At 40.3% G+C, this 24,794-nt stretch overlaps 1 protein-coding gene across 1 annotated transcript in view; it reads right to left on the bottom strand.

The window, feature by feature from the left end:
• LOC124159016 (LON peptidase N-terminal domain and RING finger protein 3) overlaps positions 1 to 24,794 on the bottom strand; it is a 226,070-nt gene that overhangs the window by 20,110 nt on the left and 181,166 nt on the right. Inside the window, exon 2 of the mRNA XM_046534500.1 lies at positions 24,179 to 24,297. Coding sequence (XP_046390456.1) covers positions 24,179 to 24,297 — 119 coding nt within the window. The remainder of the gene's footprint in view (positions 1 to 24,178; positions 24,298 to 24,794) is intronic.

The raw sequence follows: 24,794 nt of genomic DNA, 5'->3' as shown, positions 1-24,794 counted from the left end.
CTAATTTCATTGACAATAAAAGTTGTAGCGCATACATTTCCTGAGAAACAAAAAGATCAGGAAATTTCTATCCTTGAGAACAAAGAAAGCAAGCAAGCACACATTTCACTCCATTTCAAACATAAGAGATGTCGAAAGAGGGTCTAAAATTCCATTGTTAACTCGCTTCTTAAGGTATGAAATCAATCACTCCAAATAAATGTCATAGGGAAATTGATCTTTCGTCCGCACATCCCGTCATACTTGGAAGCGTGACATCTGAAAACAGCGTGGGAGTGCGATGCATGCTGAAGTAATACTGCACCACAACATATATGAAACTAAGTATGAAAGTAAGTAAAACCTAATACATAACCACAGGCTGTGGTTAAAAGTATGCTTGATCTACGAAAGCGGACGCGACAGTGTAATTATCAGATATGAGATTACATTCAATGCCATCGACATACATTGGAGAGGTATTATATAAAACATACCGGCGCCCGCCCACCTTTTTATCATCTTTCATTCCATGCCTATTAAAGCCTATCAGTTAAGCATTTTAACGACGCCACAAAAGTAACTACAACTGAAGACGCAAATAATCACCTCACGACCCCCGCATAACCCTTGAATTCACAAGTGTCAGCAACGTGACGAAATGAATGCTGACAAGGCAAATGAAAACACGCACGGTGCAAAGGTACTGTGGGAATTGCTATGTGAGAGTAAATACAGCAACATTAAGCTCCCAACTGATAAACATACTCTACGGATAAGGAAAAACTGATGTGATGGGACATCAATCGGTCTCCAATCCTCCCAAATCCAACGCCACTCGGTCCTAACAATTGAAAAGCGCTCGATCACGATTATCCAAAATACTACACAACAGCAACTCCATTCAGAATAAAATTAACAATTCATTATTGTGATTTGGCGATTACCTACCAAAGAAGTGCTTTCACAAATTAATTTAACCTTGGGTCACGTAATTTCCACAAAATTACCATCAAATTTACAACGCATGCTACTGCGGGAAAAACAGTGGAACTCAGCCGTATTTAAATTGAGATACGACAAGAGACACATTTTCTACAATATATAAAAGGCATACAGATCATCGATCCCCAAATCTTCCAATTAACGTCACTAAAATATGAAAGACATGTGGTCTAAACTAAAATTACGAGGAAAATAGTCCATCAGCCCATAAAAGTTTTTAGTGCAAAGTGTTAACATTCTTTTTCATATTCCTTACCGCAAATATCATACTTTGATTTCCAGAGACGAGGCATATGGAGTAGCGTATCTTCCTTTCTACTTCCACGTGGAGACTCTCCTTGACTCGCATTAATTGAGAGTTATATCATTTCGCCATGACGTCATAATTTTCCCGAGTTAATTAAGAGAGAGAATAGATGGTATTTAGTGGAAGTGGTGATGAATAGAGGCTAACAACATCCAAGGTCATTCGCGCCATTAACGATCAATTACCACAATATCCCTAGGGATGGAAAAAGGGAGAGAAAGTTTCCCTTCAATGACACGGAAAGAGTTAATGCGTGCGTGACGGAATGTAATTTTTCCATATTGAAATAAATACTTGCAATTTTCTACGATTTTTTTCATAGATGATGTAGTAAAATGCCATTCGCCCAAAAGCACTTGTAAATCCTCTTTCGACACCATACACTTTTACTAAATCATCTGATTCTGGCTTTCTGTCCAATCACCCATATCTATGACGAAAATAATAATTACTTTTCAAGCGCATCCTCCAGCATTGTCCAACGCATTTTCGCTATCTTCTTTCTATATCCACTTCAATGAACAATTCACATTGCCTATCCGCACAACTATCCGCTTCAATGAGTAAATAGCAGGCTAAGCAAATCCAGGCTTAGAAATCCATATTGGTTTTTCCGCTTTCATCACGTCATTCTTACTTCGTTCTCTTCTGAGCGAGGGAGAATGATCCAGCTTGCTCAAATGATCACGGTAAGTGATGCGAACGCAATTTAGTTTGGAAAGGAGGAGAAGAGAGGCATGATTGAACAATGGCGAGAGAAAACATCGCCCTATAGGCGACTCCCTCGACCGTTGGGCGAGCACAATGCGTCCGCAATTGCGAGGAAGGACACTTATCCGCTGAGGTCATCACAACCGTTTGAGGACGCGAGAGCGTACCGTGGCGTGATTTGAATCGGTCACGGTTGGGAAGGCAGCGAGAGAAAAATTCACGGCGTCTGCATTGTAACCTACGGATCTTATCTGGACGGCGAAAAGGTTCATCGCTTCAGTGTACACACGCAGATCGACGCGGCAAATGACTGCACCTAACCCCCGGAAAGCGACCGGACGTTGAACAGCCGAGATTCCATTTACTCCAAGTGGCCAACACTCCAGTTTTGCACATATTTTTCGAGCCCCAGTGATTTTGCACAAGTATAACGGCCGTCTAATATTACAATAAAATTTCCTCAGTGAATCATATTGATTCAAGATGGCCACCCAAATGTCAACCTAAAATTCTCTAATTTATCAGCAATTTCCAGATAATCATGCATTTTTTCCATTCTTTTTCATTAATATTTCACGGCTGCTCATATTTGCGGAACATTAAAATGTGATTAAGGGTTAAAATGATAATCTTTAGCGTATAAATAAAATTAACGAAACAAAAATGAATTTAAACATTGATAGAGCACCTCCTTAACGAAATCTTGTAATTAGGAACCTCTTATATCGAAGACGTGAGTCAGAGAACGAGAAAATTAACTCTTCAATCAATCGCGGCGGGCGGAGTTCTTGCCGGACAGTTTCGAATGCCGCAGCGTTGTGAGTTTCTCAATGATTCTAGCTTTGGATGAATTGTAAGACGCGTGAAACATTTCTTAAGGTACGTCCTGTAATGATCTTAAAGAAAACACACAACGCAGCAGACACTCGAATGCCTCCATCAACACTTGTGAAGCGCTACCATCGATGTAAGCAGGCAAGAGGCAATCGTATAAGTAATATGTGAGTTAAAATAAGCAGTAACTAAAAAGTAAGCAGTAAGCAAAAAGTAAGCAGCAGTAAGTAAAATGTAAGTATGTGTACATCAATTACTTTTACAATTAAGAAAGCGCAAACATAGAGATAACAAGGTTATTTTCCAAATCTTCATATACCCAGTAATCCCCATACAGAGGTGTTTGGCAGGAGGTGAATTACCGTCAACATGCACCAGAGGATTAACATTTACTTCCACGAATATGCACTACGCAACATGTACGCTACATATGGCACATAGGCAATGGGGTTACTCATGACGGCAATCTGCCTATCAAGATAAAACATGCTGTTAAAAATACTAGCAATATTCATAAACATGTGTTAAGGAATTCATAAATTAATTAGCTACCCTGCCAGTAAAATAACCTATTTCTACGTCCTAATTTTATTTTACCTAATTAATTAACTAATGCATTGATACGTATTAAAAAAAGCTGCGTTGCAATAAATTTTACATAAACTTTCAATTGGTATCGATCAATACATACAATGCAACACAAGAAACACCCCTACCATGTATAAAGATAAACAGACAGTTAATTTGCTGCTTTACGAGATTTGGGAAAAGAAACTGAAAAATCCAGTTTCTGAGGCGAAATAGGATTCGTGAGTAAAAGAGTACAAGTATAATAGGGTTTTTTATCAAATTATTTTTTCAACCAGAGGAATACATCACGATTCGTAACCTTACATTAATCTCCGCCATGACCCCCGTTTCCTGCTGTCCACCGTCTCTCCGGATACTAATCGCTTTTATAACTGTAAATGGAATTCGTGAGAGTAGAAATACCATCACGGTCGCCTGGCATTATTGCAGCCTCAGACCCCACGCGCCGATACACAGAAGTGCTTTCACGGAAAGGAATAAAGTGATGTCCCACCACACCCAGTCGGATGAATATACCGCCATACCCTAACGCCAGCGTGGTAGGTAACTAAATCGCAGGACTTGCTCCATGAGCAACCCGTTTCCCTCGATGCCTACGTCCTCGTGTACAACATTCCTCCCTTTGACTCAATAGTATGGGTGAGGTACGCTTTTTGGGTGTTTCCATTTCCGTTTTAGGAAGAAATGATGGCATGTGACGTGAGAGACCAACCCTTTGGCTGTCTCATTTACGACCCTTAGGGCGGAGCTCACTTCAACACAGGTGGGCGATGAGGCATGAGACTGCTGTACCCGGCGGTGCAGGTGGAAAGACAAATTTTCCTCTACGTGCACGATACGTGTATACGTCCATCCGTCTTCATGCGATTTTCTTTGCGTTACGGAAGAAAAAGTAGTCGAAACGGGGACGCTTAACGCAGAAAAAATATTCAGGGGTGACACTGTATACTTACATGCGGAAGAAAAATTATGCCACGAAATTTTAATCCTGGATAGCTGACGCCAAAGAGTATGAGGGTTCAGGGCGAACCCTTCGAGGATACAACGCACCGGGGCCGGGAACCAAGTCACAGACTTATACGCCCGATCACCCGGGGAGGGGGAGGAGAGGAAGGGAAAAGGAAAGAGGCGCCGCCGCGATAGGAGCCCGACGACGCCTCTGGGAGAGGAAAGGTGCGGAAGCAACGGGAGAGGGAAAAACACCTCAACGCAATAGAAGCGAAGAGGGTCCTGCTAAAAAGCGAAACCAGGCAAAGCCATTAATGTTATAACGATCTTGGAGGATTATTCCACGAGGAAGAATAATCCAACGATCAGAACGTTAGATAACGCCAGTAGGAACCAAAAATTACCAATGATGTTTTGGTTGAAAAAGCACAATTTTTAAGCTACAGAAACTTAGAGCCAAACGCTCCGATTGGCCGCGAGCGTTCCCTGTTTCCGGATGCCTTGGATGCATCGCGATCTCCGGCAGGCAAAGCATTTGAAGTGATGAATCGTCCAGAGCATCCTGTAACAGGGCAAACTCGCGGCCGATCGAAGCGCTTGGATCAACGTTTCTGTAGTTTATAAAATGGTGCTTTTTCAACCAAAACATCATTAGTAATTTTGGCTGCTACTAGCATCTGCTAACCAGGGTAAAATTTCGAGACACAATTTTTCTACACCTTGAAGATTAGCCTAGAAGGGCAATACGTACGCGCAAAAATTTCACGCAGGAAGAATAATTCACCATGACCTAAAATTACCCCAAAACACACACGCGTTGAAAAAAAATCAAGCAACAAGGAAGCCTTATCCAAAAAATGGGATGAGAAATCCTTGGTATCAGAAATGCCAGACGCATTACTTGGTGACGAATTAAGAGGATACCAGTTAGAGTGCAAGGGTCCTGTTCAGTGAGGCCTTCAAATTTATGAGTCACGAACGACAAGTTACTTTGGCGTTAGCACCTCGATATTTTCAAATAATAAATTTCACACACACACGTCATTACCATTTATTCCACGAAAAGAATAATAATGGTGGTCTAGTGCCATGGCATTGGTGGCTACGAGTTATATTCCACGTCTCTGGGATAACAGGTTAGCATACTTCACATTAATGTCAATAATAAAAGCACGGGCCACCTTGTATACGCGATTTTTTGTGTAGATTCACTATGAAAATAGGTCTAATTAAAGACAGAATCCAACATTGACACCACTAATTTACTACGGATATAACGTAAAATGTATGAAAAAATGTTGAGGTAGAAAATACGTATACACTTTAGTAGAAATATTACATCCATAAAAGCATAGATAGCTTTAAAGCGATCCGTGACAAATTTATTGCAAACATTATTAACCGCAAATCGAGTTTCTTTTTCTTTGTCTTGACCTCAATTTTCTAACCTTGATTAGTGTCTTGGAGAGAAGGTATGTCTTCAAGAATTAAATGCAAATATTTTTGGCCAACGTTTCGGTATACTTTATATCTTTATCAGGGCTTTTTGCAATGAATATGATTTGTTTATTATATTAAATAATTAGATATTATATTAATATAAACAAATAATATTCATGATTTAGATCGACGACGACACTAATAAAAATTGAATGAAATTAATGACTCACGTTAAAATATTTGAATTGACACGGTAATAGAGGATTCTAAAAGGGATTCAACCTGCCGAGAGGCGACTAATCAAAGAAAATTACGCCCATGAAAATACATACCGTATGGTTAATGAATTACAGATACCGTATTTTATTAATCGATTTGCTCCTCAAACTTAATACTCATTCTTCCGCGCGTAAAATCTTGCAAACTGAAATTATTTGTTCCTCGCTGTCTTTCACTCATCACGCTGAAAAAAGGCCGACTAACTGAAATATGTCCACGACATGCACGAGCGGTGCTCGCTCAAGTGGCACACAGAGACGGCCTCAGTTGAATCACCTCCACGTCGCGTGAGCCAAGCGCAGAATATTTTTCTCGCCCAGGCGATACTATTATAACCCATGAACCTGAATGCAAAACTACTTTGTGATCATCCGTGAGCCACCTTTGACGCTTACGAAAGTACCTAGTGCCTTGGAAAAAATCCATGAGAGGAAAATGTTTATACTTCTTGGAAAGGCGAAGAAGTAAGCAAGAGATTTAAAAAAGCAACTAATGTCTCCCGGTTGATATCAACATCATATCATTTGGTTAATCATCTCCTTCCTCAGAAAGCTCTTTTCCTAGACAAGGAGACTCATTAGGCCATATTTCTAAAATACGATTAGGTACACAATGAAAAAGAGAAGAAAATGCTTGAACATCAGGATAATTTGAAAACAACTGATTTTATACAACGCGCGACTACGTACAAAAGGAGAATGAAGCACATGACGAACTTCATTGGGATACGGTAACGAAATGATGGTTGTCTTTCAACGCAGCTTAAGATTTCAAGTGCATTTATGTTTACAAAAACTAAAATTAAATAAATTACAAATTAAATTAAAATTATATTAAAATTTACAAATTAGTATGCAACTCAATATTCATTAATTTATAGGCTTATCAGTACGCATCACAATTTACGTTAAGAGTCGTTACCTAGCGGTTAGAGCGCTTGACTGCTGATAGAAGAGTCCTAGGTTCAAAGCCTGGTACGAAAGCATCCAAATAAAATCCTCCAAGTGCGAAGTGGCCCAGGGGATGAAATTGAACCCCCTACCCTGGATGTGTGATTTCTTACACACCAATGGTCTAGTCAAGGGTGAATTCTATAATCATCCATCCAAACTAACCTTCATCTACATCTACATAAAGGCCTGTTTACACGATACATTAACACGTACGGGTTAATGTATAAATGTATGAACGCGAGAATAAACGCCAAAATGCACCGTGTAACCACCCAACTTGTGCGAATGCATGCACAGAAAATAAAACCTGTTCTAATTTGGTTCATGCATTCGTACATGTTCCGTTCGGGTCCACAAAAATCATTCATGCAAACAGACATTAACTCGTACGTGTTAATGTATCGTGTAAACAGGCCTTAATACCCTGAAGGCCTTATACCACCTCTATGGTGTTTGGCAGGGGGTGATCAATCACCAGCATGCAGCAAACAATTGGATTCCCACATGCACACCACACGGTCCAAAAACGTTACGCATACTTAAAAATTATACTACCACATGCTGTTAGAAGTAATAATAAAATTCGAAAATGTAGGGTGGAATTCGGGTGGAATCACAGAATGAGAGAGCGAATGAATATCAACACAGCCATAATAGGGTATATAAATCTTCATTCTTTAATCAACCCATTCCCAATACAATTAATGTTTAACTGGATTTTATTGCTATCCTCACGAATGATTAATACGTAATATAAGCAGTACGGATGTACCTTAACGTTTTTACATATTTTCTACCGGCCCGTTAATAAATACTAAATAAATTCATTGGAGTTTCAAAAAAAAAACACTTCTTCTACAAAAATGATACAATATACCACACAATACTGTAAATTCGGCAATTTTTTCCACTCAAAATATCATGTGTGAGCATATTTCTGCAGCTTCGCCATCACTACGCCGCAGGGGCTGAAGACCAACGAATCAAAGATTCGCATTGTCGCAACCCTGCTGAGAGAGCGGCGCCCGCCTCGAATTCCTCTGACAGTAAGACGACGGCAGCTGAACAATGATAGCAACCGAAGACGTGGGCGAGAGAAATAAAACTTTCAGCCACAATGGAATCCAAAAGGGAGAAATGCCATGAGGATAGCAGTAAATCCTGCTTCATGCGCCGACTCTCTTCTCATCATTTTTATTGCACCGAGGGTGGTGGAAACTCGACCTGACGGCCTCTCTCTCGTCGACACACGCAGTGCCTACCCTCTCCTCCCTCGAAGACCATCCCCCACATTTAGAAGAGCCCTCCTCAACCCCACAACGGCTAGGGAGGAATAGATGCAGGTAGCATGACTCAAAAAGGCGGCGGAAGGAGGGGTGGGCACCACGCCTTATGTAACGTTCACGGGTCAACGCAGGCCGCCGCCTCTCTCGGGGCAGACATTTTTTCCCACAGCAGTATTCTTCTCGTGAAGGCGTTTCGCGTTGAGAGGCATCTTGCTGGCAACCTCCAGGAGTGCGCAACATAAGGCCGATGCACCTCCTCCGATGCATAAGCTGTTTTTACGGCCGTTTCATACGAGGCACTGCAATAAATATTCTTGATGCATGCAATAATTCGCGCAATACAACGTGCCGGGAAAAAGTAACTACAACAGGGGCGATTTCATGAATTCGTGCCGTCGCAACGTGAGATTTTACGCGATGCAATATTCACCAAACCTCAGCAAGTAAGAAATTAAAATAAACATTAAATGCGATACATAAAACGCCCTTTACGCAGGAATTTTATTGTGTACATACAGGTGCTTTGACACAGAAAAAAATGCATGCGGTAAAATGGCAAATAATTACGCAAGTTCAAGAAGGCGAGAAGGAAAAATAAACGCTGCAAAAATGAGTCTCATGCGTGTTGGACAGCGGGAATGATTGCGACGCATCACAGTTGTGTAAAATCGTCATATGAGCAGGAGCTCTCTTGACTCTCCATTGAATAAGTGCGTAAACGATACACCAGCTATTTAGACTGTTAATTTCGTTCCAACCAGATTTGAAACTAACTGGGCAGGTTATAAGCAATGTTTTTTTAAATCCTGAATCTCGTTCAAATCAAGCTCATGCTGAAGCTTGTGACAATGCCATTATATTACAGACTCCGCGAAAAAAATACTCAAAGATCAGTCAGCACTCATTGAAATTTTATTCTGGAAGAAATTTAAACACGAGGAGGAAACGTTCCTCGATTCGTAGGAAACCTTAAATTCAGTAGGTAATATTAAATGCATAAAAGATAACTTATGCAAATCTATTGGGATCCCTAAAAGCCATCATAAGTAGCATTAATTATTTATCAATGGACATCGATCGTACACGCCGTTATCGATGGGATCTTATCCAACGGCGCTTACGTTGCACAAACTGATTCTCAAAGAAACGTAATCCTTCCCTCTCACTTTTTCTTGGTTATAATGGCATTAATCTAGCAGTAAGCCGTAACATTACGTCTTTTACCGATGGCACTTTAGTATGCGAGCATATCTCAAAAAAGCAAGATGGGAATTTACTACATTTGTAACTCTATTCATTTGAGAAAAAAGACTTGTACGACTCATCTTACACATTAGTAGTGAGAAATTGTCACGTCGTGAGACAATGCAAAATTAAGTGGAAGGAATGAGCCATCGACGAATCCGTTGTAATATACGTCACAATACCTACACCAAATCTGTAATTGGGCATGCAAGAAAAAGGTTTACAATCAAGCCAATAAAAATCTTGAATTCAACGACACAATATCTAGAAAATTTTGTAACGGCACTTGATATCCCATGTTAGCTGAAACATATGCCTAGTCCAACAAATACAAATTATAGTGAAAATTTGTACCAAGTTTTTTTTTATCAGCAAATAAATTCTATTCAATGAAAATATAGCGATCTCTATAGCAACCGGCTGTCGGGACGTTAGAATTTACCACTCCATTCCCAGACTTATTTATTTATTTCACACACCACCGAAAACAGCACTGTTCGGCCTTTACATCGGGGTTGATAACATTTAACAATCACAAACATCCATGTCCTGGATAAGGGTAACTTACCCAGGCGGGACTCGAACCCGCGACCTTTGGTTTGGCAGGCGAGGACTTTACCCCGCCGCCACCGAGGCCGGCAGACTTTACCAAGACCAATACCAAATCCCCTGAAATTTCCCTGATTCCCTTTACCTTTAAAATAAACATAAAACTGGTTCTATTTCACATAATTACTTCCTGTTAAGTTTACAGAAGATCCACGTGAATGACCGAACAAAAAGAAGAAAGAATCTACAGTCTCCCATTCGCAGACAACGTGCCAGGAAATGGCGCTCACGGCTGTGAACGGAAAGAAAGAAAATCACACGGTTTCCTCGCGTGGAGATACAGAGGAGGAAGATGTCCGGTGCAGCCTAGCATGAAGCGCATGAGAAGAGGTCGTGAGAGAAGACGTCGCATTTACGTAACGAGCGCGGGTCAACGCTGGCCGCTGCCGCGCCGCGGTGATGACGCTCAAGGCTCATGACGCCAGCACCCACCTCTTGAAAACAGAAGTCGTCGCGGCGCAACCAGAGGGAAACCACTCCACCCTCCCCCCAGGTGTAATGCAACTCATGAAGATCCGCCGGCACTTCGTGAAGTGCAACCCTTGAGAGAGAATACACACACACTCAGATACAACCCACTACTAAAAATGTTTTTCTCTCGTCCGACTTATGTAAGGAGCAAAAGAAAAAATACCCCACTCACACGGTCACTGACAACCTTTTGATTCAAAGTAGCAACAACTTGGAAGAGATTACGTAAAGACACTGCTAAGACCACCCAGAGCACGTAGAGGAACGAATTTTTTATGCAAAGATGAATGACAGTGTCTCCAACCAACACCTCCTTGAACTCTTCGGCAACGAATTCGGGAACTGGATTTTCGACGTGCTCACGAAGGACTCCAGACAGTGGTGTCACTATGGGATCGATTGATTTCTAAATCTTCACCGATGTATCATAGAAACTAATAATCGAGAATTTGAGCTAACTTGATTCCAAAGCAATGCGCACGACATGCTCAATGGTCACAGCGTAGATCGCTATGCATCCCATAGCAAAGAGTTATTAATCGCAATTAAATATGCATTACGTATCGTCTACGGCAGCTTCACCTGGACTAACTTGACTAAATTCGATCGATAAACATTTGAAATATTCCACCAATCACACCTCAGGCCACGCATTACACATGAAATAGATTTCAAAGGACTTTTGATAGCTTTAACGGGTTGTCAGTAGAAATTGCTACCTTATCTGATACTGAATAAGAGAAAGATGAAATTTTTTGCAACAAAGAATGAAGCCAATTTACACGTGGTGAGTAATTATCAGCAGATCTTCTGAAATTATCTTCTCATAAGTCTCGCCAAGTAACGTATAGAACGAAACTGAAATGAGACGATAGCACAATTAACGTAACTGAGGAAAACGGAGATCGTCATCAATCTCCCGTTCTTTATTAAGTATGGAAATTATATTCCACATCAATAAAGCTCATTTAAACCCTACAAGAGACTGATGTATCATACTCAACGCATGAAACTACAGTAACGCCTTCGTTTGAAACGCAGCTTTGCGCTAGCTGTACCGCAATGGCTGCGAAATCATCTACTTCATTACTATGATCGTTTCCAAATATCTGTGCGACTGGCCCCGTCGTGCAAGCTCGGAATGTTTCGAGCGGCATCGCAGTACCAGCGACTCCAGGGATGTGGGATGGGGAGAGAGAGTGGCGAGCGTTGCCATGTTTTCTAAAAAATACTAACAATAAGTGTATCGAAACGAAAGGCTGTCTCAAAAAAACTCTTCCCACTTGGCAACGTAGCTAACTTACACACGAAGCGTACGACTTGCACGTCTGAAAGCGACTGCATTTCCCAGACGTTAGGCTCCGCCCATCGCATTTTGGTTGGTTTCCAGAGAGTCACGTGCCCTCCGCCCTCACCTCCAAAAACTTGGGCCTGCCTCTCACTTTCATAGATATCTGAAATGAACTCTACTAATCGGTAGTCGGTCGTGACGAATATGATGGCGTCACATCTTGAGTCCCCTTCACAGATCTATTTCTACACTCGTTCCCTCAACCCTGCAGTCATCGCTCAGCATTACGTAATATTCCCTCAGTGGACAATTACCCCGCCGAAAAATCGATTACCCCAGAGTAGATAAAGGAATGTAAACGCTACATTCCCGCACTAACATGCAGGCTCGAGAGAAAGGGAAACTTGCATCAGTGAATACATATGTATTTACTCGAGCAAGCGATTGAATAAATTGCGGATGCAAGCGATGATACTCAATGAATGAGTTAGCGAGTGAATTCAAATGATAGTTCGGTCTCATCATCTGTTGATCAACGTAAATGCGTGCTGGATTGAATTTCATAATTGCCGTTGAGATTGCTCGTAGAATTTTTTATTAGTTAAAACATGAAAGTATTTATTCCTTGCATAAAAAATATAAACCCAGTAATACTGTTGGCTGAAGACGCTCAACAAGACAATAGGATATGTTAGAAAGAAAACGAAAGAAAGATAAACCATTCGTATCCAATCTTTATTTTACACTTCGAATGGATATGTTAGCAATTTGCGGGCATGTGCATACACAAATATCGGTTATTAATGAAAATCAAAGTTTATAATATGGGATGACATAGAGTACGCAACCAATTAGCATAATTTATACTATCAAGGAGCAGCTACAACATGTCAAGCGTTTCATATCCATATTTGCCATAGACACAGTACATTCTAAACAATGCCCGCTGGCCTGCTTCCAACTCCTGTATCAGAATAACTCCCAAACAAATTAAACCGGGTGTCACGTTTTATTAAAGTTGCAAAACAATTACGAAAAAGAGGACCTTTCATATGGCTTGTAATTAAAGGAGCCGGGAAAGGTTCTCCAAATGACATCTGCATAGCCGATTCCTAGGGAATGATATGAATTCTACCAATACCTTCTTTCGTAAGCTACGACTTGTTACTAAAACATCCAAACCTTTCAGAACTACGACGTTCTTTAGTATCTAAAATCCGGGCCGTAAAAACAAAAAGTAACCCGTTGTAACGTTCACAGACAAAATCCAACAGGTAGATAATTATTTACTGTCAGATAACTTCCACACAACTAAACGACTTCATGATGTATATCATGCAATAAAAACCGAGACTACCGTTATACCGTTAAAGTTCCCAAATGCGGTGAATTCAAGCAGAATTCCACTTCTTTTTCTCAAATATTACACGTGACTTCATCATGAATAGCTGGCAAAGGCGGCGAGTCACGAATGGTACATTGATATTATTTTTGATTCCATCGGGACAGGTATTCATATTCTCCTTTAGAATGGCTGAAAAAAATTGCAAAAAATGAAATCATCATTCTGACGGAGAGAAGTTTTTATTACAAGCCTCAATTTCTGGCCTGATTTATTTTACCTATACCACTTTTACCCAAAGAAGCTGAATAAAATAAAAATTACAAAATAAAATACTAGAAAGGTGCAAGCGGGTTTAAATAAAATTTCATTAAAGACGAAGATGAATAACACCCTGAAGAGGTTATTTGACTTAACAGGGATACGAACCCGGGTCCCCCATTACCGGTAAGGTATTCTACCTTAATGGATACGAACCCTAGCTGAGCCAAATGATTTTTTTCCTAAAGTATTTCGTTCTTGGTATCCATAACTTTGCTCGTGTGGGCGTGGCTGCGGACAAAGTTAATTGTTACCAGAGAAGGTCAAATTTTCCCTAATTTATGCGATAGAGGTCCTGGCCTACCCGGCTCTCCGTCTACATCTACATCAACGAAGTGCTGTGAAAGCCACAAGCAGGGTGTAGGGCACGGGGTGATTCCACACCAGGCACGCAGCAACCCATCCTAGCCATAATCAGAAACGTGCTCACTTGCCGGACACAGGTCAAGCACACTGGACACCTACACGTTGTCTCACCAGAAACTGGGAGAGTGATAAGGACAAGAAAATGCTACTATATAAAATAAAACTATTAGTTAGTAATAAGCTCTTGACACCATTCAAGAATTAATAAGTCACCTATCATTTTCTCTGTCTCCATTTCATACGTCTAGATTAAGAGCATAATCATTCAAGGAGAAAAACGCGAATTATCCTAAAGGAACGAGTGCCGTAAGACAAAAAACAGCAATCCTGCATTTCATGGTTCTCTCTTCCTGCTCTTTCGAACACAGAAAATCTCAAGTCATACACTTCGACCATTAAACTTGACACACTCGCAATCTCGCGGCACGTGTGCACGTGGGTTGCGGAACCAATAAAACTCCGATAGGCTATAAGAAGACTTCCAACGCTTTAGTAACGCCCACTGTTAAGACGCCACTGTTCAATAGACGATAAATCATAGACAGAGCGATGTAAACAGCAAAGAAGGGTAGAAATCAGTGCATCATAAAAAATATGTGATCGACGGAGGGGAAAATATCAATGTTCGCCATGGCGGACATTGGTCAGCTAAAGCGCGCATCATCGTTAGCAGATAAACATTACCCCTTGGCACGAATAATTGAGCTGGCAACAATGATTGCAGACAAAAAAGTTTCACTTCATCACAGCATTCCCAGGAAAGACAATCTTTTTGTGATTAATATCATGCTTCTTCAGGGTATCATCACTGAATTTTAAAACCCTTTTCGTAACCATTGTTCGCATGCATGCGTAATGAAAAATTTAGTGAGTGATTATTTCTATACTTTCTTAACTGAACTGTTCTCAGCATTCGATCGTCTCCGCCCAATATGAATTCACTTACCTAATTGCTTTAACAGCGGAGGATGATATCAATTCAATTAATCTCCATGCGTTTTCCGTTACTACCTTCCTGAAATTCGATATCGCATTTTTCCTACGGCTTAAAGAAAATACGACCGACAGTGGACGTAGGACGTATATGGATTACGGATTTTTTTCACTTGCTTTTGGCGCTCACTCCTCACTTTAACACACATGACGGCGTGAGTACACAAGAGTCAAATTACATGAATGTTCAATAAAAAGTATGAGGGGCGCAAAGATTTATGTGAAAAACTTATTCGAGTGAAATAAATACGTGTTTGCAGATTGAGACAAAAACAAAGGAATTAACTTCTAAATCTAATCAAAGTAAATTGAATGACGTATACTAATCTACAGAATACATGTATCTGACGCAAAAATACGGATATCAGATTAAAGGCAGATAGAATCTTTCAGAAATCCCTCAAAAATCGAAGTACTCCGTCAATCCAAGTTATGAAACGAAAAATAATTCTTATGCAAATTTTGCCAAATAATGAATCATAATTATCAGCACGCCGAAAACCCATGGACAAAGGAGAAAGATGCAGTCGGGAAAAAATAGTTTTATACCGTATTTCTGACCTTAGAAGATTGGGATAAAGGTAGCAAAAAAATGGGATAATGGTATATCCAGTAGGCGACCATTAAAAATTGTTTTTGACCACCAAACATTTGCGAAAGCCCCCCTTAAGTAAGGAATTTTCAAAAAATTATAGGTAATTAGCCCCGAATCATGAGGTAGTGTATTTGTAAATGTCAACTAACAATAATTAAAGAATGTGTACTACGTAGATTTTTTTCAACTACTCAAATGTTTGAGTGTTTTTCGATTGAATATAAGCATTTTTTGTACAACTTTTTTTTAAAGAAACTTCGATTTTTTTTTCAATCAACCGATCTTTTGGCCCAACGTTCGAATTTTTTGAGAAAAATTCGAACTTTCCATTTCGAGTAAAAATAGATTACACAACAATCGAATTCGACCGACATTTCTTATCACTTTTCCTCCTCTGCTGCATGAATGATTCGATACTCATCACGATACTTGCGTAACAACATGCGGACGGACCAACCGGTTAGTTATTTTTGGTATGTCCAGCTCATCCCCCCTCCTCCTTTCCCCAACAACACGTGCGTGTACTCCCGAGGTTCGACGCTCTTCACCCGCCTGGTCAATGCCCAACCAACCCCCCTCCACCAGTTTTCACATGTCACAACGCGAATCCACGCTGCCTGCACGCCCACCAACCCATCCCTTCCCCCTCCTACAAATTTCGGCAAACCTGTCGTCCCGGTAAAGCATTCTAGCTTAACCTTTGAGATGATAAGCAGTGTTTACCCGCGCGGGTTGATGCGTGAACTCATTCAACTGCTAACGTTTTCGCCGGATTGTCCGTGTATTCGCGCTAATACGAAACGACATGACTGCGTTTATCACTGCCTCCGCTGTTGCGTATTACGTTGAAGTCTCCGTGGCGAACGTACATGTATATTACTACGAATGTTGATATTATTCAATGCTTGTTAATACTTCTTCGTTAAAACTTTCGCGGATACACGTCATGTTGAATAAAAACTTTAGGACTATGTCGCCCCGTCAATTCTTGGGCGGCCCCAACGTTTCCCGACCGATGCTGGTCGCTTTCTCCTTGAAATAATCCCTTGAGAAAGCGACCCGCAAAGGTCGGGAATCGTTGGGGCCACCCAAGAATAGACATCTACATAATACCCTGCGAGCCACCTCTAGGGTGTTTGGGTGATCAATCAACAGCATGCAGCATGCTATTGGACTCCCACATGCACACCACACGGTCCAAAAAACGTCACGCACACAAAGAAACCACACTACCATATGCTGTTAGAAATAATAATAAAATTAAGAAACATGCATTAAGTTTTACATAGGTTAGTAGGCTACACTACAAGTCATGCAATCTATTTAGGAGTTCTATCGCTGCCATTATAACCTCTTATTGATCGTGGAAAAAAAGACATTCTGAACCTGTCTGTTCTACAATCTATCTCTCTTATTTTATTTATATGATCTGATCTTCCGCAGTATGTTGGCGTCCGTAAGACGCGGCGCGGCGACATAGCCCAAAGTTTTTATTCAACTTGTTAATACTGATTTTGAGATTAATATTAATCTTCGTTTCTCATAGGCAGCGTTTAAATTACAAATTGCAAATTAGAAAAAAACATTTTCACCACTCGGTCACCAAAAAAATACACAATACGACCGACCAAGAGGAAGAGATGTGCCATATAAAGATGTCTTTACACGATGCATTCTCCCGCGCGAACTGATGCGTTAACTCGTTCACCGTCAAATTTGCACCGTGTAAAAACCCAAAATTTCGCACACACACGACTACATGCCCAGTGATTAGTGGCCAATAAATTGCTGGCAAGAGTTCTCCCATTACAAGTAGAAGGGTTCTAAGAGAGGTATTGGCAAGGTTGCCAGGTCAGAAATGTAAACATCTGCGTTCAGAGATCAACAAAAGGCTAAGCAAAGACAGGGTTAAATACACCCTGTAAAGTGATAACGAAAGAAGGGATTATTTCCTGCTATTGCCGAAGATTATGAAGATTACTGAATATACTATCACGCACAAGTGACAGCGATGTATTGGAAAGCGAGGATGTTGGTTGCAAACGGGAGACATCGATTGGCCGAGCGACACGTGCAGTCACCAGGGTTCCCCATCCTCTGTCATGGGACAACTCTGGGCGGCTTCACTGTGCGATGAACTTCCCCGTGCAAGTACGTGGCGGGACAAATGCTCGGATAAATTCACGAAATTAGAACTGGGGCTATTCACTGGACATGCTATCGTGCGTTTGCGAAATTTTGGGTTTTTACAAGGAGCAATTTTGACGATGAATGAGTTCACGCATCCACCTTCGCGGGAGAATGCATCGCGTAAAGACACTTTAAGAGGACACATCTATTCCTGATGATCGGTCGATTTTGCATTTTTTTAACCACATAGTGATGAAAATGTTTTTTATTTAAATTGAACGCTGCCTCAAAGAGACGAAAGGAAATTTTAATCTCTAAACCAGCATAAAAAAGCACTGAATAAAATCAAATTTCGAAGTACATTTACATTCCCACCAAGGTCTTTCACATGGTATGTAATAGCGGAGGTGGTTTAAGACGTTGCTTACTGTAAGCTAGCTCAAGGGCGGATCCAGCATTTTTTCAGGGGCGGGGGCACAAGGGTTAGGCAGGCAAATGGTCTTCTCATATTTGAGATTAAAAACATCGTACAACAATTACTCTATGAAATATTTTCTTTATTTTAATATGAAAGCTATTAATATGAAATTAAATGATTGAGGCTCCTAAACACGCACAACAAAACGAACCGTATTCAAAATATTGTCCATTTTTTTAGCATTTGGGGGGGGGGGCGTCCCCCCTTCACCCCCCCCCCAATAAATCCGCCTATGAGCTAGATCACCTATTAACTTTTACTCTACTTCAAGAGGAGCTGAAGGCGGAATATCCGGCGAAAACGTTAGCGTGATATCGACGAGTCCGGATTTTGAGCTACAAATATCTTCACACTACGCTTACCTATCTAAGATCTTCGAGCTCTTCAAATAATACAATATTCGAAAAAAGAAAGTACATGGTTTCTCCAGCAACCACATACTCCAAAAAACGAACGTGCCTTTGGCTCTCTGAGCGATGACCGCCGCTTTACAATTAAACATCCGACCGACTTTCCCATTATTCTCGAATGACCTCAAACTACGGCCGCCATTTTGGAACCAACGGAGCGGAGCGCTCTAACGGAATTCTCCGCCTCCAAACTTCGGCCCAACAATGCATGGTAGCGAGGCTTTAGCCAGGTGTTTGGAGTTAATATCAAAGTTTTCTACAAACATTTACGTTATTTTATCAGACAGTGTTACAAAAGAGGTGAAGTGGTTATTAAATCCTCGTCTTATTCTGAGATGCCAGCAGACATTTTGAAAAAAAACCATTGGGTAAAGTCAAGTAAGTTAAATGTATGCAAGGATTGTGCATAGCGTCAGCTTATGGATAGGTATTGGAATTTTCCATGTTCCACAATGTTGTGTGGTATGTTATGGCCATTTCACACTCTTTTGTTTCAGTGCTTTTCAATATTCTTATACTTCCGAGTTGTAACTTTGTATTCGTTGAAAAATAAAACAAGAATGCCGGACCATGTGACTCGAGAATCTCTCTTTTAATGGCATTTTTCGGAAACATCACAACACTCAATGATTTTTTCATTCTCATCATCAACGCTAAGGCATTACGGGAGGGTCAGTCTTACAATACTGTTTACTGTAAGCTAGTTCACCGATGAACTTTAATTTAACTTCACTAAGAGCTGAATAAAATCGGCGGATTGGTAGTTATAATGTAAAATACAGTATGCACGAGGGAATAAAATAATAATAACACGGGTCTCCGTTGTCATTTGATTTCGGGTTTCTTAATCGTATCCAGCGCTTCAGCAGGTGAGGTAACGGGCGTAGTCCAGTACACGCTCCCAATGCTCCCAAGTGCTCCCGCTTCAGACGCTACAGATTCATGGTCCACTTTCGCTCCTATCGCTCCCAGTGCTACCCTACTGGATCACGGCTGGAGCGATTGTAGCATTTGTTAGTCGTTTGTTTTACTAGTATCGTCTGCTCGGATATTAGATCGCCTGAATTAGGGATTGTTATAGCCCCTTGTTCTTTACTTAGCTTGTTAGAGAGGTCAGTAATATAAATGTCAAAAAGAATATGACCATGGGGTACACCACAAGAAACCTAATTAATATTAGATCTTCATTGGATACCATGATCGGACACCACCGATCCGATGCTTGTCCTGAAGATTTTACCCACTGGTTTGCAAATCCTCTTACACCAAGGTGATAAACTTAAACAAGAGCAGATCATGATACATATGAAAGAAGATAACACTGATTAAATACCTAATTAGAGAAATTTCAATGAAACCAAAAATAAGCCTAATTAACTTAACTCACCTAAAAGCCTGCGTTTAAACGATACACGTACAAGTTAACTTATTATTAATAATTAATTAATGCCTGTTTGCGTGAATGATTTTTGTGGACCAAAACGGAACATGTACGAATGTTTGAACCAAGCTAAAATAGGTTCAATTTTCCGTTCATGCATTTGCACAAGTTGAGTACGGTTACGCGTGTAACCACATAGCGTGCAACAACGCAACCGTACGGTACGTATTTCGTGTTCATTCTCGCGTTCATACATTTAGACTCGTACGGGTTTATGTAGGTGTAAAAAGGCCTTAAGTGGAGTGTCTTTTTACGATTTATCATGCACTCATGACTTTGTATGATAGTCTCAAAAGCAGTCCTAGACTTGGACCCATCTCGTCAACAACAAGCCTTAAGCATCAATGCAATACGTGTCAACCTGACCTTTAGAAAAATACACAAGTAAAATACAACCGAACATCAATAATTGATAACTTAAGTTGAAGATTGGAGGAAGAAATCATCATTGAACAGAGAATACAATCTTCATGGAGAAAGGTTGGCCGCCACAAAGCAACAAACGGAATACTTTGACCAGGAAGTTCACGTACCCTAACCTAAGAAGTCATATTCTATCTCAATTTCACGCAATGTCAAGTTCAAATAACTAATAATTGATCTAAATAACAAATAAATCAAAATATCTTACAAAATCAACAGAAGTAATATATTAACAAATGTATCAGACGGAATGCTCCGACTGGAAAGTTCACTCACCACATGCCTTAAAATTTCGAATAGTCATTTTCTATCTCCACTTCTCGCTATCTCAAGCTTAAACCACTAATAATTAAATAATATTATATATAATTAATTATCACAACAACAAAGTTTATAAGATATCTTGGTCTTGCCGCTCAATTTCTTCCCCGATCTGGCCCGTGGCGACTCTGAATTGTGAAACCATTGAGTTACAGCCATTTGCCTCACCGTAATATCCCCCGAATAGTTCTTTAACCATTTGTTTTTAGCATTTACTATCCAGGCTCTCTTAGCGATTTCTTCCATCAACTCCAAATGGTCATATTATTGCCGGCCAGGTCCACAATTGTTATGAACACCATTTTCTTTTGCCTTCCTTCCCGTTCAAATTCGCGCTGAAAACCGGTTCGCTCCAGCCGCCCTACCTATTTCTTGGGAGCGTTTGTAGCGAGAGAGAAGCGAATGTAGTGACGTCATGCGTGACGTACGAGAACGCTACGGGAGCTTCTGTAGCTTCTACTGGACCACGCAAAGACTCGCTCCCAGCGCTTCGGAGCACTGGTAGCTTGTACTGGACTACGCCCAACAGCACTCACCGGACAAGTCAAACGCAGGCGCGCGAATGCATAAGCTCAGCTTTACGCGGAATTCGATCCCGGGTCCATTCAGCCAGCAGCCAAGTGGCCTACCCAAGAACCCACTACTCTCCCCAAGGCCAGGTAAAAATAGAGAGAAGACATTGGGAGTGAATAAAAAAGATGAAGCAAAATATTGCATTTTTTTCAAGCGCTCCTAAGTTTTGAAGTTAAAATCTTCTAACATTGAAAGTCAAGTCGCGTCCTAGAGTAGGTGCTTCATCTCTGCCAAATTTTAGATGTTGAGTCTCTTATCTTTTTTAAAGCCAGCTTCTGCGGCAGTGGTGTCAAGTTGCCGGTGATGGAAGACCTGACCCGCTGTGCCCCCTGAGGAAAATTCGTCCCACACATTCGCTTCTTGGATCCAGTCTTTTTTTCTAGTAGATACAAATAAACGACACAAATAATAACGATTTCACGGCCGTGTAACAATGTCACTTCAAATAATGGAGGCATTAACTGGAATAATGCAAAATCTGATATTAAATTACACGCCGCGGTTTGAGTAAAATACATTGGTATGAGAACCCCATATTGCGTACTGGGCACTATTTATTATTCTTAAAAATAAATTCTTCATCACTGAACTTGCGCACACATTCAACACCCTTATTTTAATTCCCGAGGGAACCTTCAAATAGTAATGTAAATTCAACTAATATCTATAATAGAATTAGAATGATTTTACGCCATAAAATATTGGTTATCCAACAAACCTAAACTTAACAAAGACGCAAAAAACATACAAAAAGTCGCAACGAAATATTTACAGGCAGAGGATGAACTATAATCAAGTCAAACAAGGAAAAACTGGATACGAATGGAATTTTATTGATCCAGAGATTTTTGTCATGACAACGGCGGAAGATGGTTTCAAAACGTATTTCATCTAAGATTTTCCAGGCAGATGCTCGTTAGCTATCAGGCAACGATAATTAACAGAATCTTGAGAGTAAAACATCGGAGAATTTACGAGTCGTTAGCAGAGCAATGAAGCGTACCCTATTAAACCCTGAGATCATATTCTTTGAACACAAACGATCAAAGCAAAAGGCACTCAAGCGACTGGTCCCCAAGCGTGACAGCAAGCAGCACTGTCACAAAGGAAAATGGTTTAAACTAACATCATGCGTACGAGCGAGTAAGTATCCCTCTATCATCAATTTAACAATTACATAACAGCAAAAATTCACTTTTAGAATCAAATCTTGGATAATACGAAGTTCCATTATTCCACTTCTGATTGAATTTTCACCGAACTCGGTCAAAAGATCAATGGCATAGCATCTCCGAAAAGTACATCTCCTCAACAAGGAGGCACGAGATTTTCCTTTCTACACGCCTCTGAGTTCTTCGAAAGAATAATTGATTTAAATTACAGGAAAAACATATCTACAAACGATTTTTTCGCACAGTTGTGCATTGCGGGTGACTCCCGTATAAGTCGTGGCTAGTCCCGGTATACTTTAAACTCTACAAACAAAATAAATTGAGCCATGACAGTGTTTTATGAGGGAGTTACTCTAAAATAGAGAGAAAATACTTAACATTGCATGGGATTGTTACAGTTGCTTCATGCTTATACCTAGTGAGCGTCGAATTTTATTACTATCGACGGAGTAAATCTTGATCCAGAGATTTTTCCGCCGTACAACAGCGGACGATGGTTTCAAAATATAATTCACCCAAGAGCCCTCTGGCTTGTACGAGAATTATATTTTGAACCCATCTTTATAGCGCTAGCTCAACCTAATTATCCCCGGTTCGAGGAAGATAATGTTCTAATTGATTAATGAATGTGTTGTTCCTTAACCGCTAAGTCTTCAGAATTTTTTTAGTTTATCTTGACGGTTGATCAAATAAAGAGAATTTAGATATTTGACAACGTTTAGACAATTACATTGTCATCCTCAGGACTACAGGGATAATCCACTTAGTTCGAGGGCCCATAATTACAACCCCAAGCGTAGTTCCAATCTTTAGTCCGCGTTGGCACGGATTGAGGATAATTTACGACCGTGAAACGAGAAATGAGAATCGATGGCCTTCTGACAAGACAGCGAGAAATCGCGAGTTATAAGCACGTTCTGGGCCTTTTCTCGATAGCATAATTCCATTTTAATCAGTCATCTAAGTCCCTCACACACCATCTCTGACCTGACTGATGATCCAGCAAGACAAAGAGCAACTTAAAAACAAAATAAAAAAAGCTTGTAATGGCCACGATCGCAATCATAGGCCAATTATCATAAAAAAGCATTATCAGTCTTAGATCTATTCGTGAAAATATAAATCACGTCAACCCAAAGTGATAAATTTTCCACCAGCAAAAACATAGTTCATGGCGAAACATAATGGAAGCTGAAAGATGATGAAGACTGAAGAGCCTACTAGTATGGTACTAACTTAAGATTAGCACAACCATTTTTTGTTAGTTTTCTAACGACGCTGAGAACCTATGTTGACCCCAAATGAAAAACGGGTGGAGAAAAATAGGAAACTATGAGAAATAATTATTCCAACTCCACATTTCACGAAAGGTTCACTATAATTTTAAACTAAGGGTTCTCGTCTATAATCGCAAACTGCATTAACCACAAGTATATTTTATACTATTAACGGGACAGTAATTGCACTCGCTGTTCCAACCAACGGGTTGTATTACCACTAATATATTACCCACATCCCAATTTTTAAAATAATTATTCAACAACCTTCTTCCGTAAGTTTATGGATACCAACGGTTTAAATTTGTGAAGCTAAAACGGCGATTATTTCTTTGAGAAAAATTAACAATAACAACAACATTTATCAGTAGCAAATCATAAGCTTACCTTTCCCCAGCTCGGCTTCAGCCTGACCACGTTTTCCGCGTCCGCGAGAGCTTCTTGCAGTCGATTCAACCGGTAGAAGGCATGCGACCGATTACTCAGGAGCAGGTGGTTGTTTGGAGCTGAAATGAGAAGAGGAGGAAAAAATAAGAGTCAAGCTACCGCACAACAGCATTACTCATCAATCAAGAAAAATACACTGGAAAACAAGGAAAAGTACGAATTGTTTAGATACTACAGTGAAGGGTTATCTCTGCGAAAAAAATTCACTGACGGAAATAATCCCTCAGAAAATGTCGGGTTCGCTGCCTCAACCTAGTTAAAACAATTATCGTTTCCCGTATAAGAGAATGATATTTTAATGTCGTCTTCGTACTGTTTTCGATAATAAAGGAATAATTTTATCAATTAATTGGAATATAATCTCTAATCCTCGCCTCCAAAGGTCCAAAGGTTCCATGTCTCCAATTTACTAATATACTAGCTTTGTGCAGCATGGGCGTACCTAGCGGGAGGCAGGAGGGGGCAGATTGCTCCCCTCCTGAAAGCAAAAGTAAATTTAATGCAAAAAGAAAGTTTTGAGCATATTGTCTTAAAATCCAAGAAAAGTGATATCTGT

The sequence above is a fragment of the Ischnura elegans genome, chromosome 5 (genome assembly GCF_921293095.1).
Source record: "Ischnura elegans chromosome 5, ioIscEleg1.1, whole genome shotgun sequence".
Lineage (NCBI taxonomy): Eukaryota > Metazoa > Arthropoda > Insecta > Odonata > Coenagrionidae > Ischnura > Ischnura elegans.
This window is presented reverse-complemented; position numbering and strand designations above follow the sequence as displayed.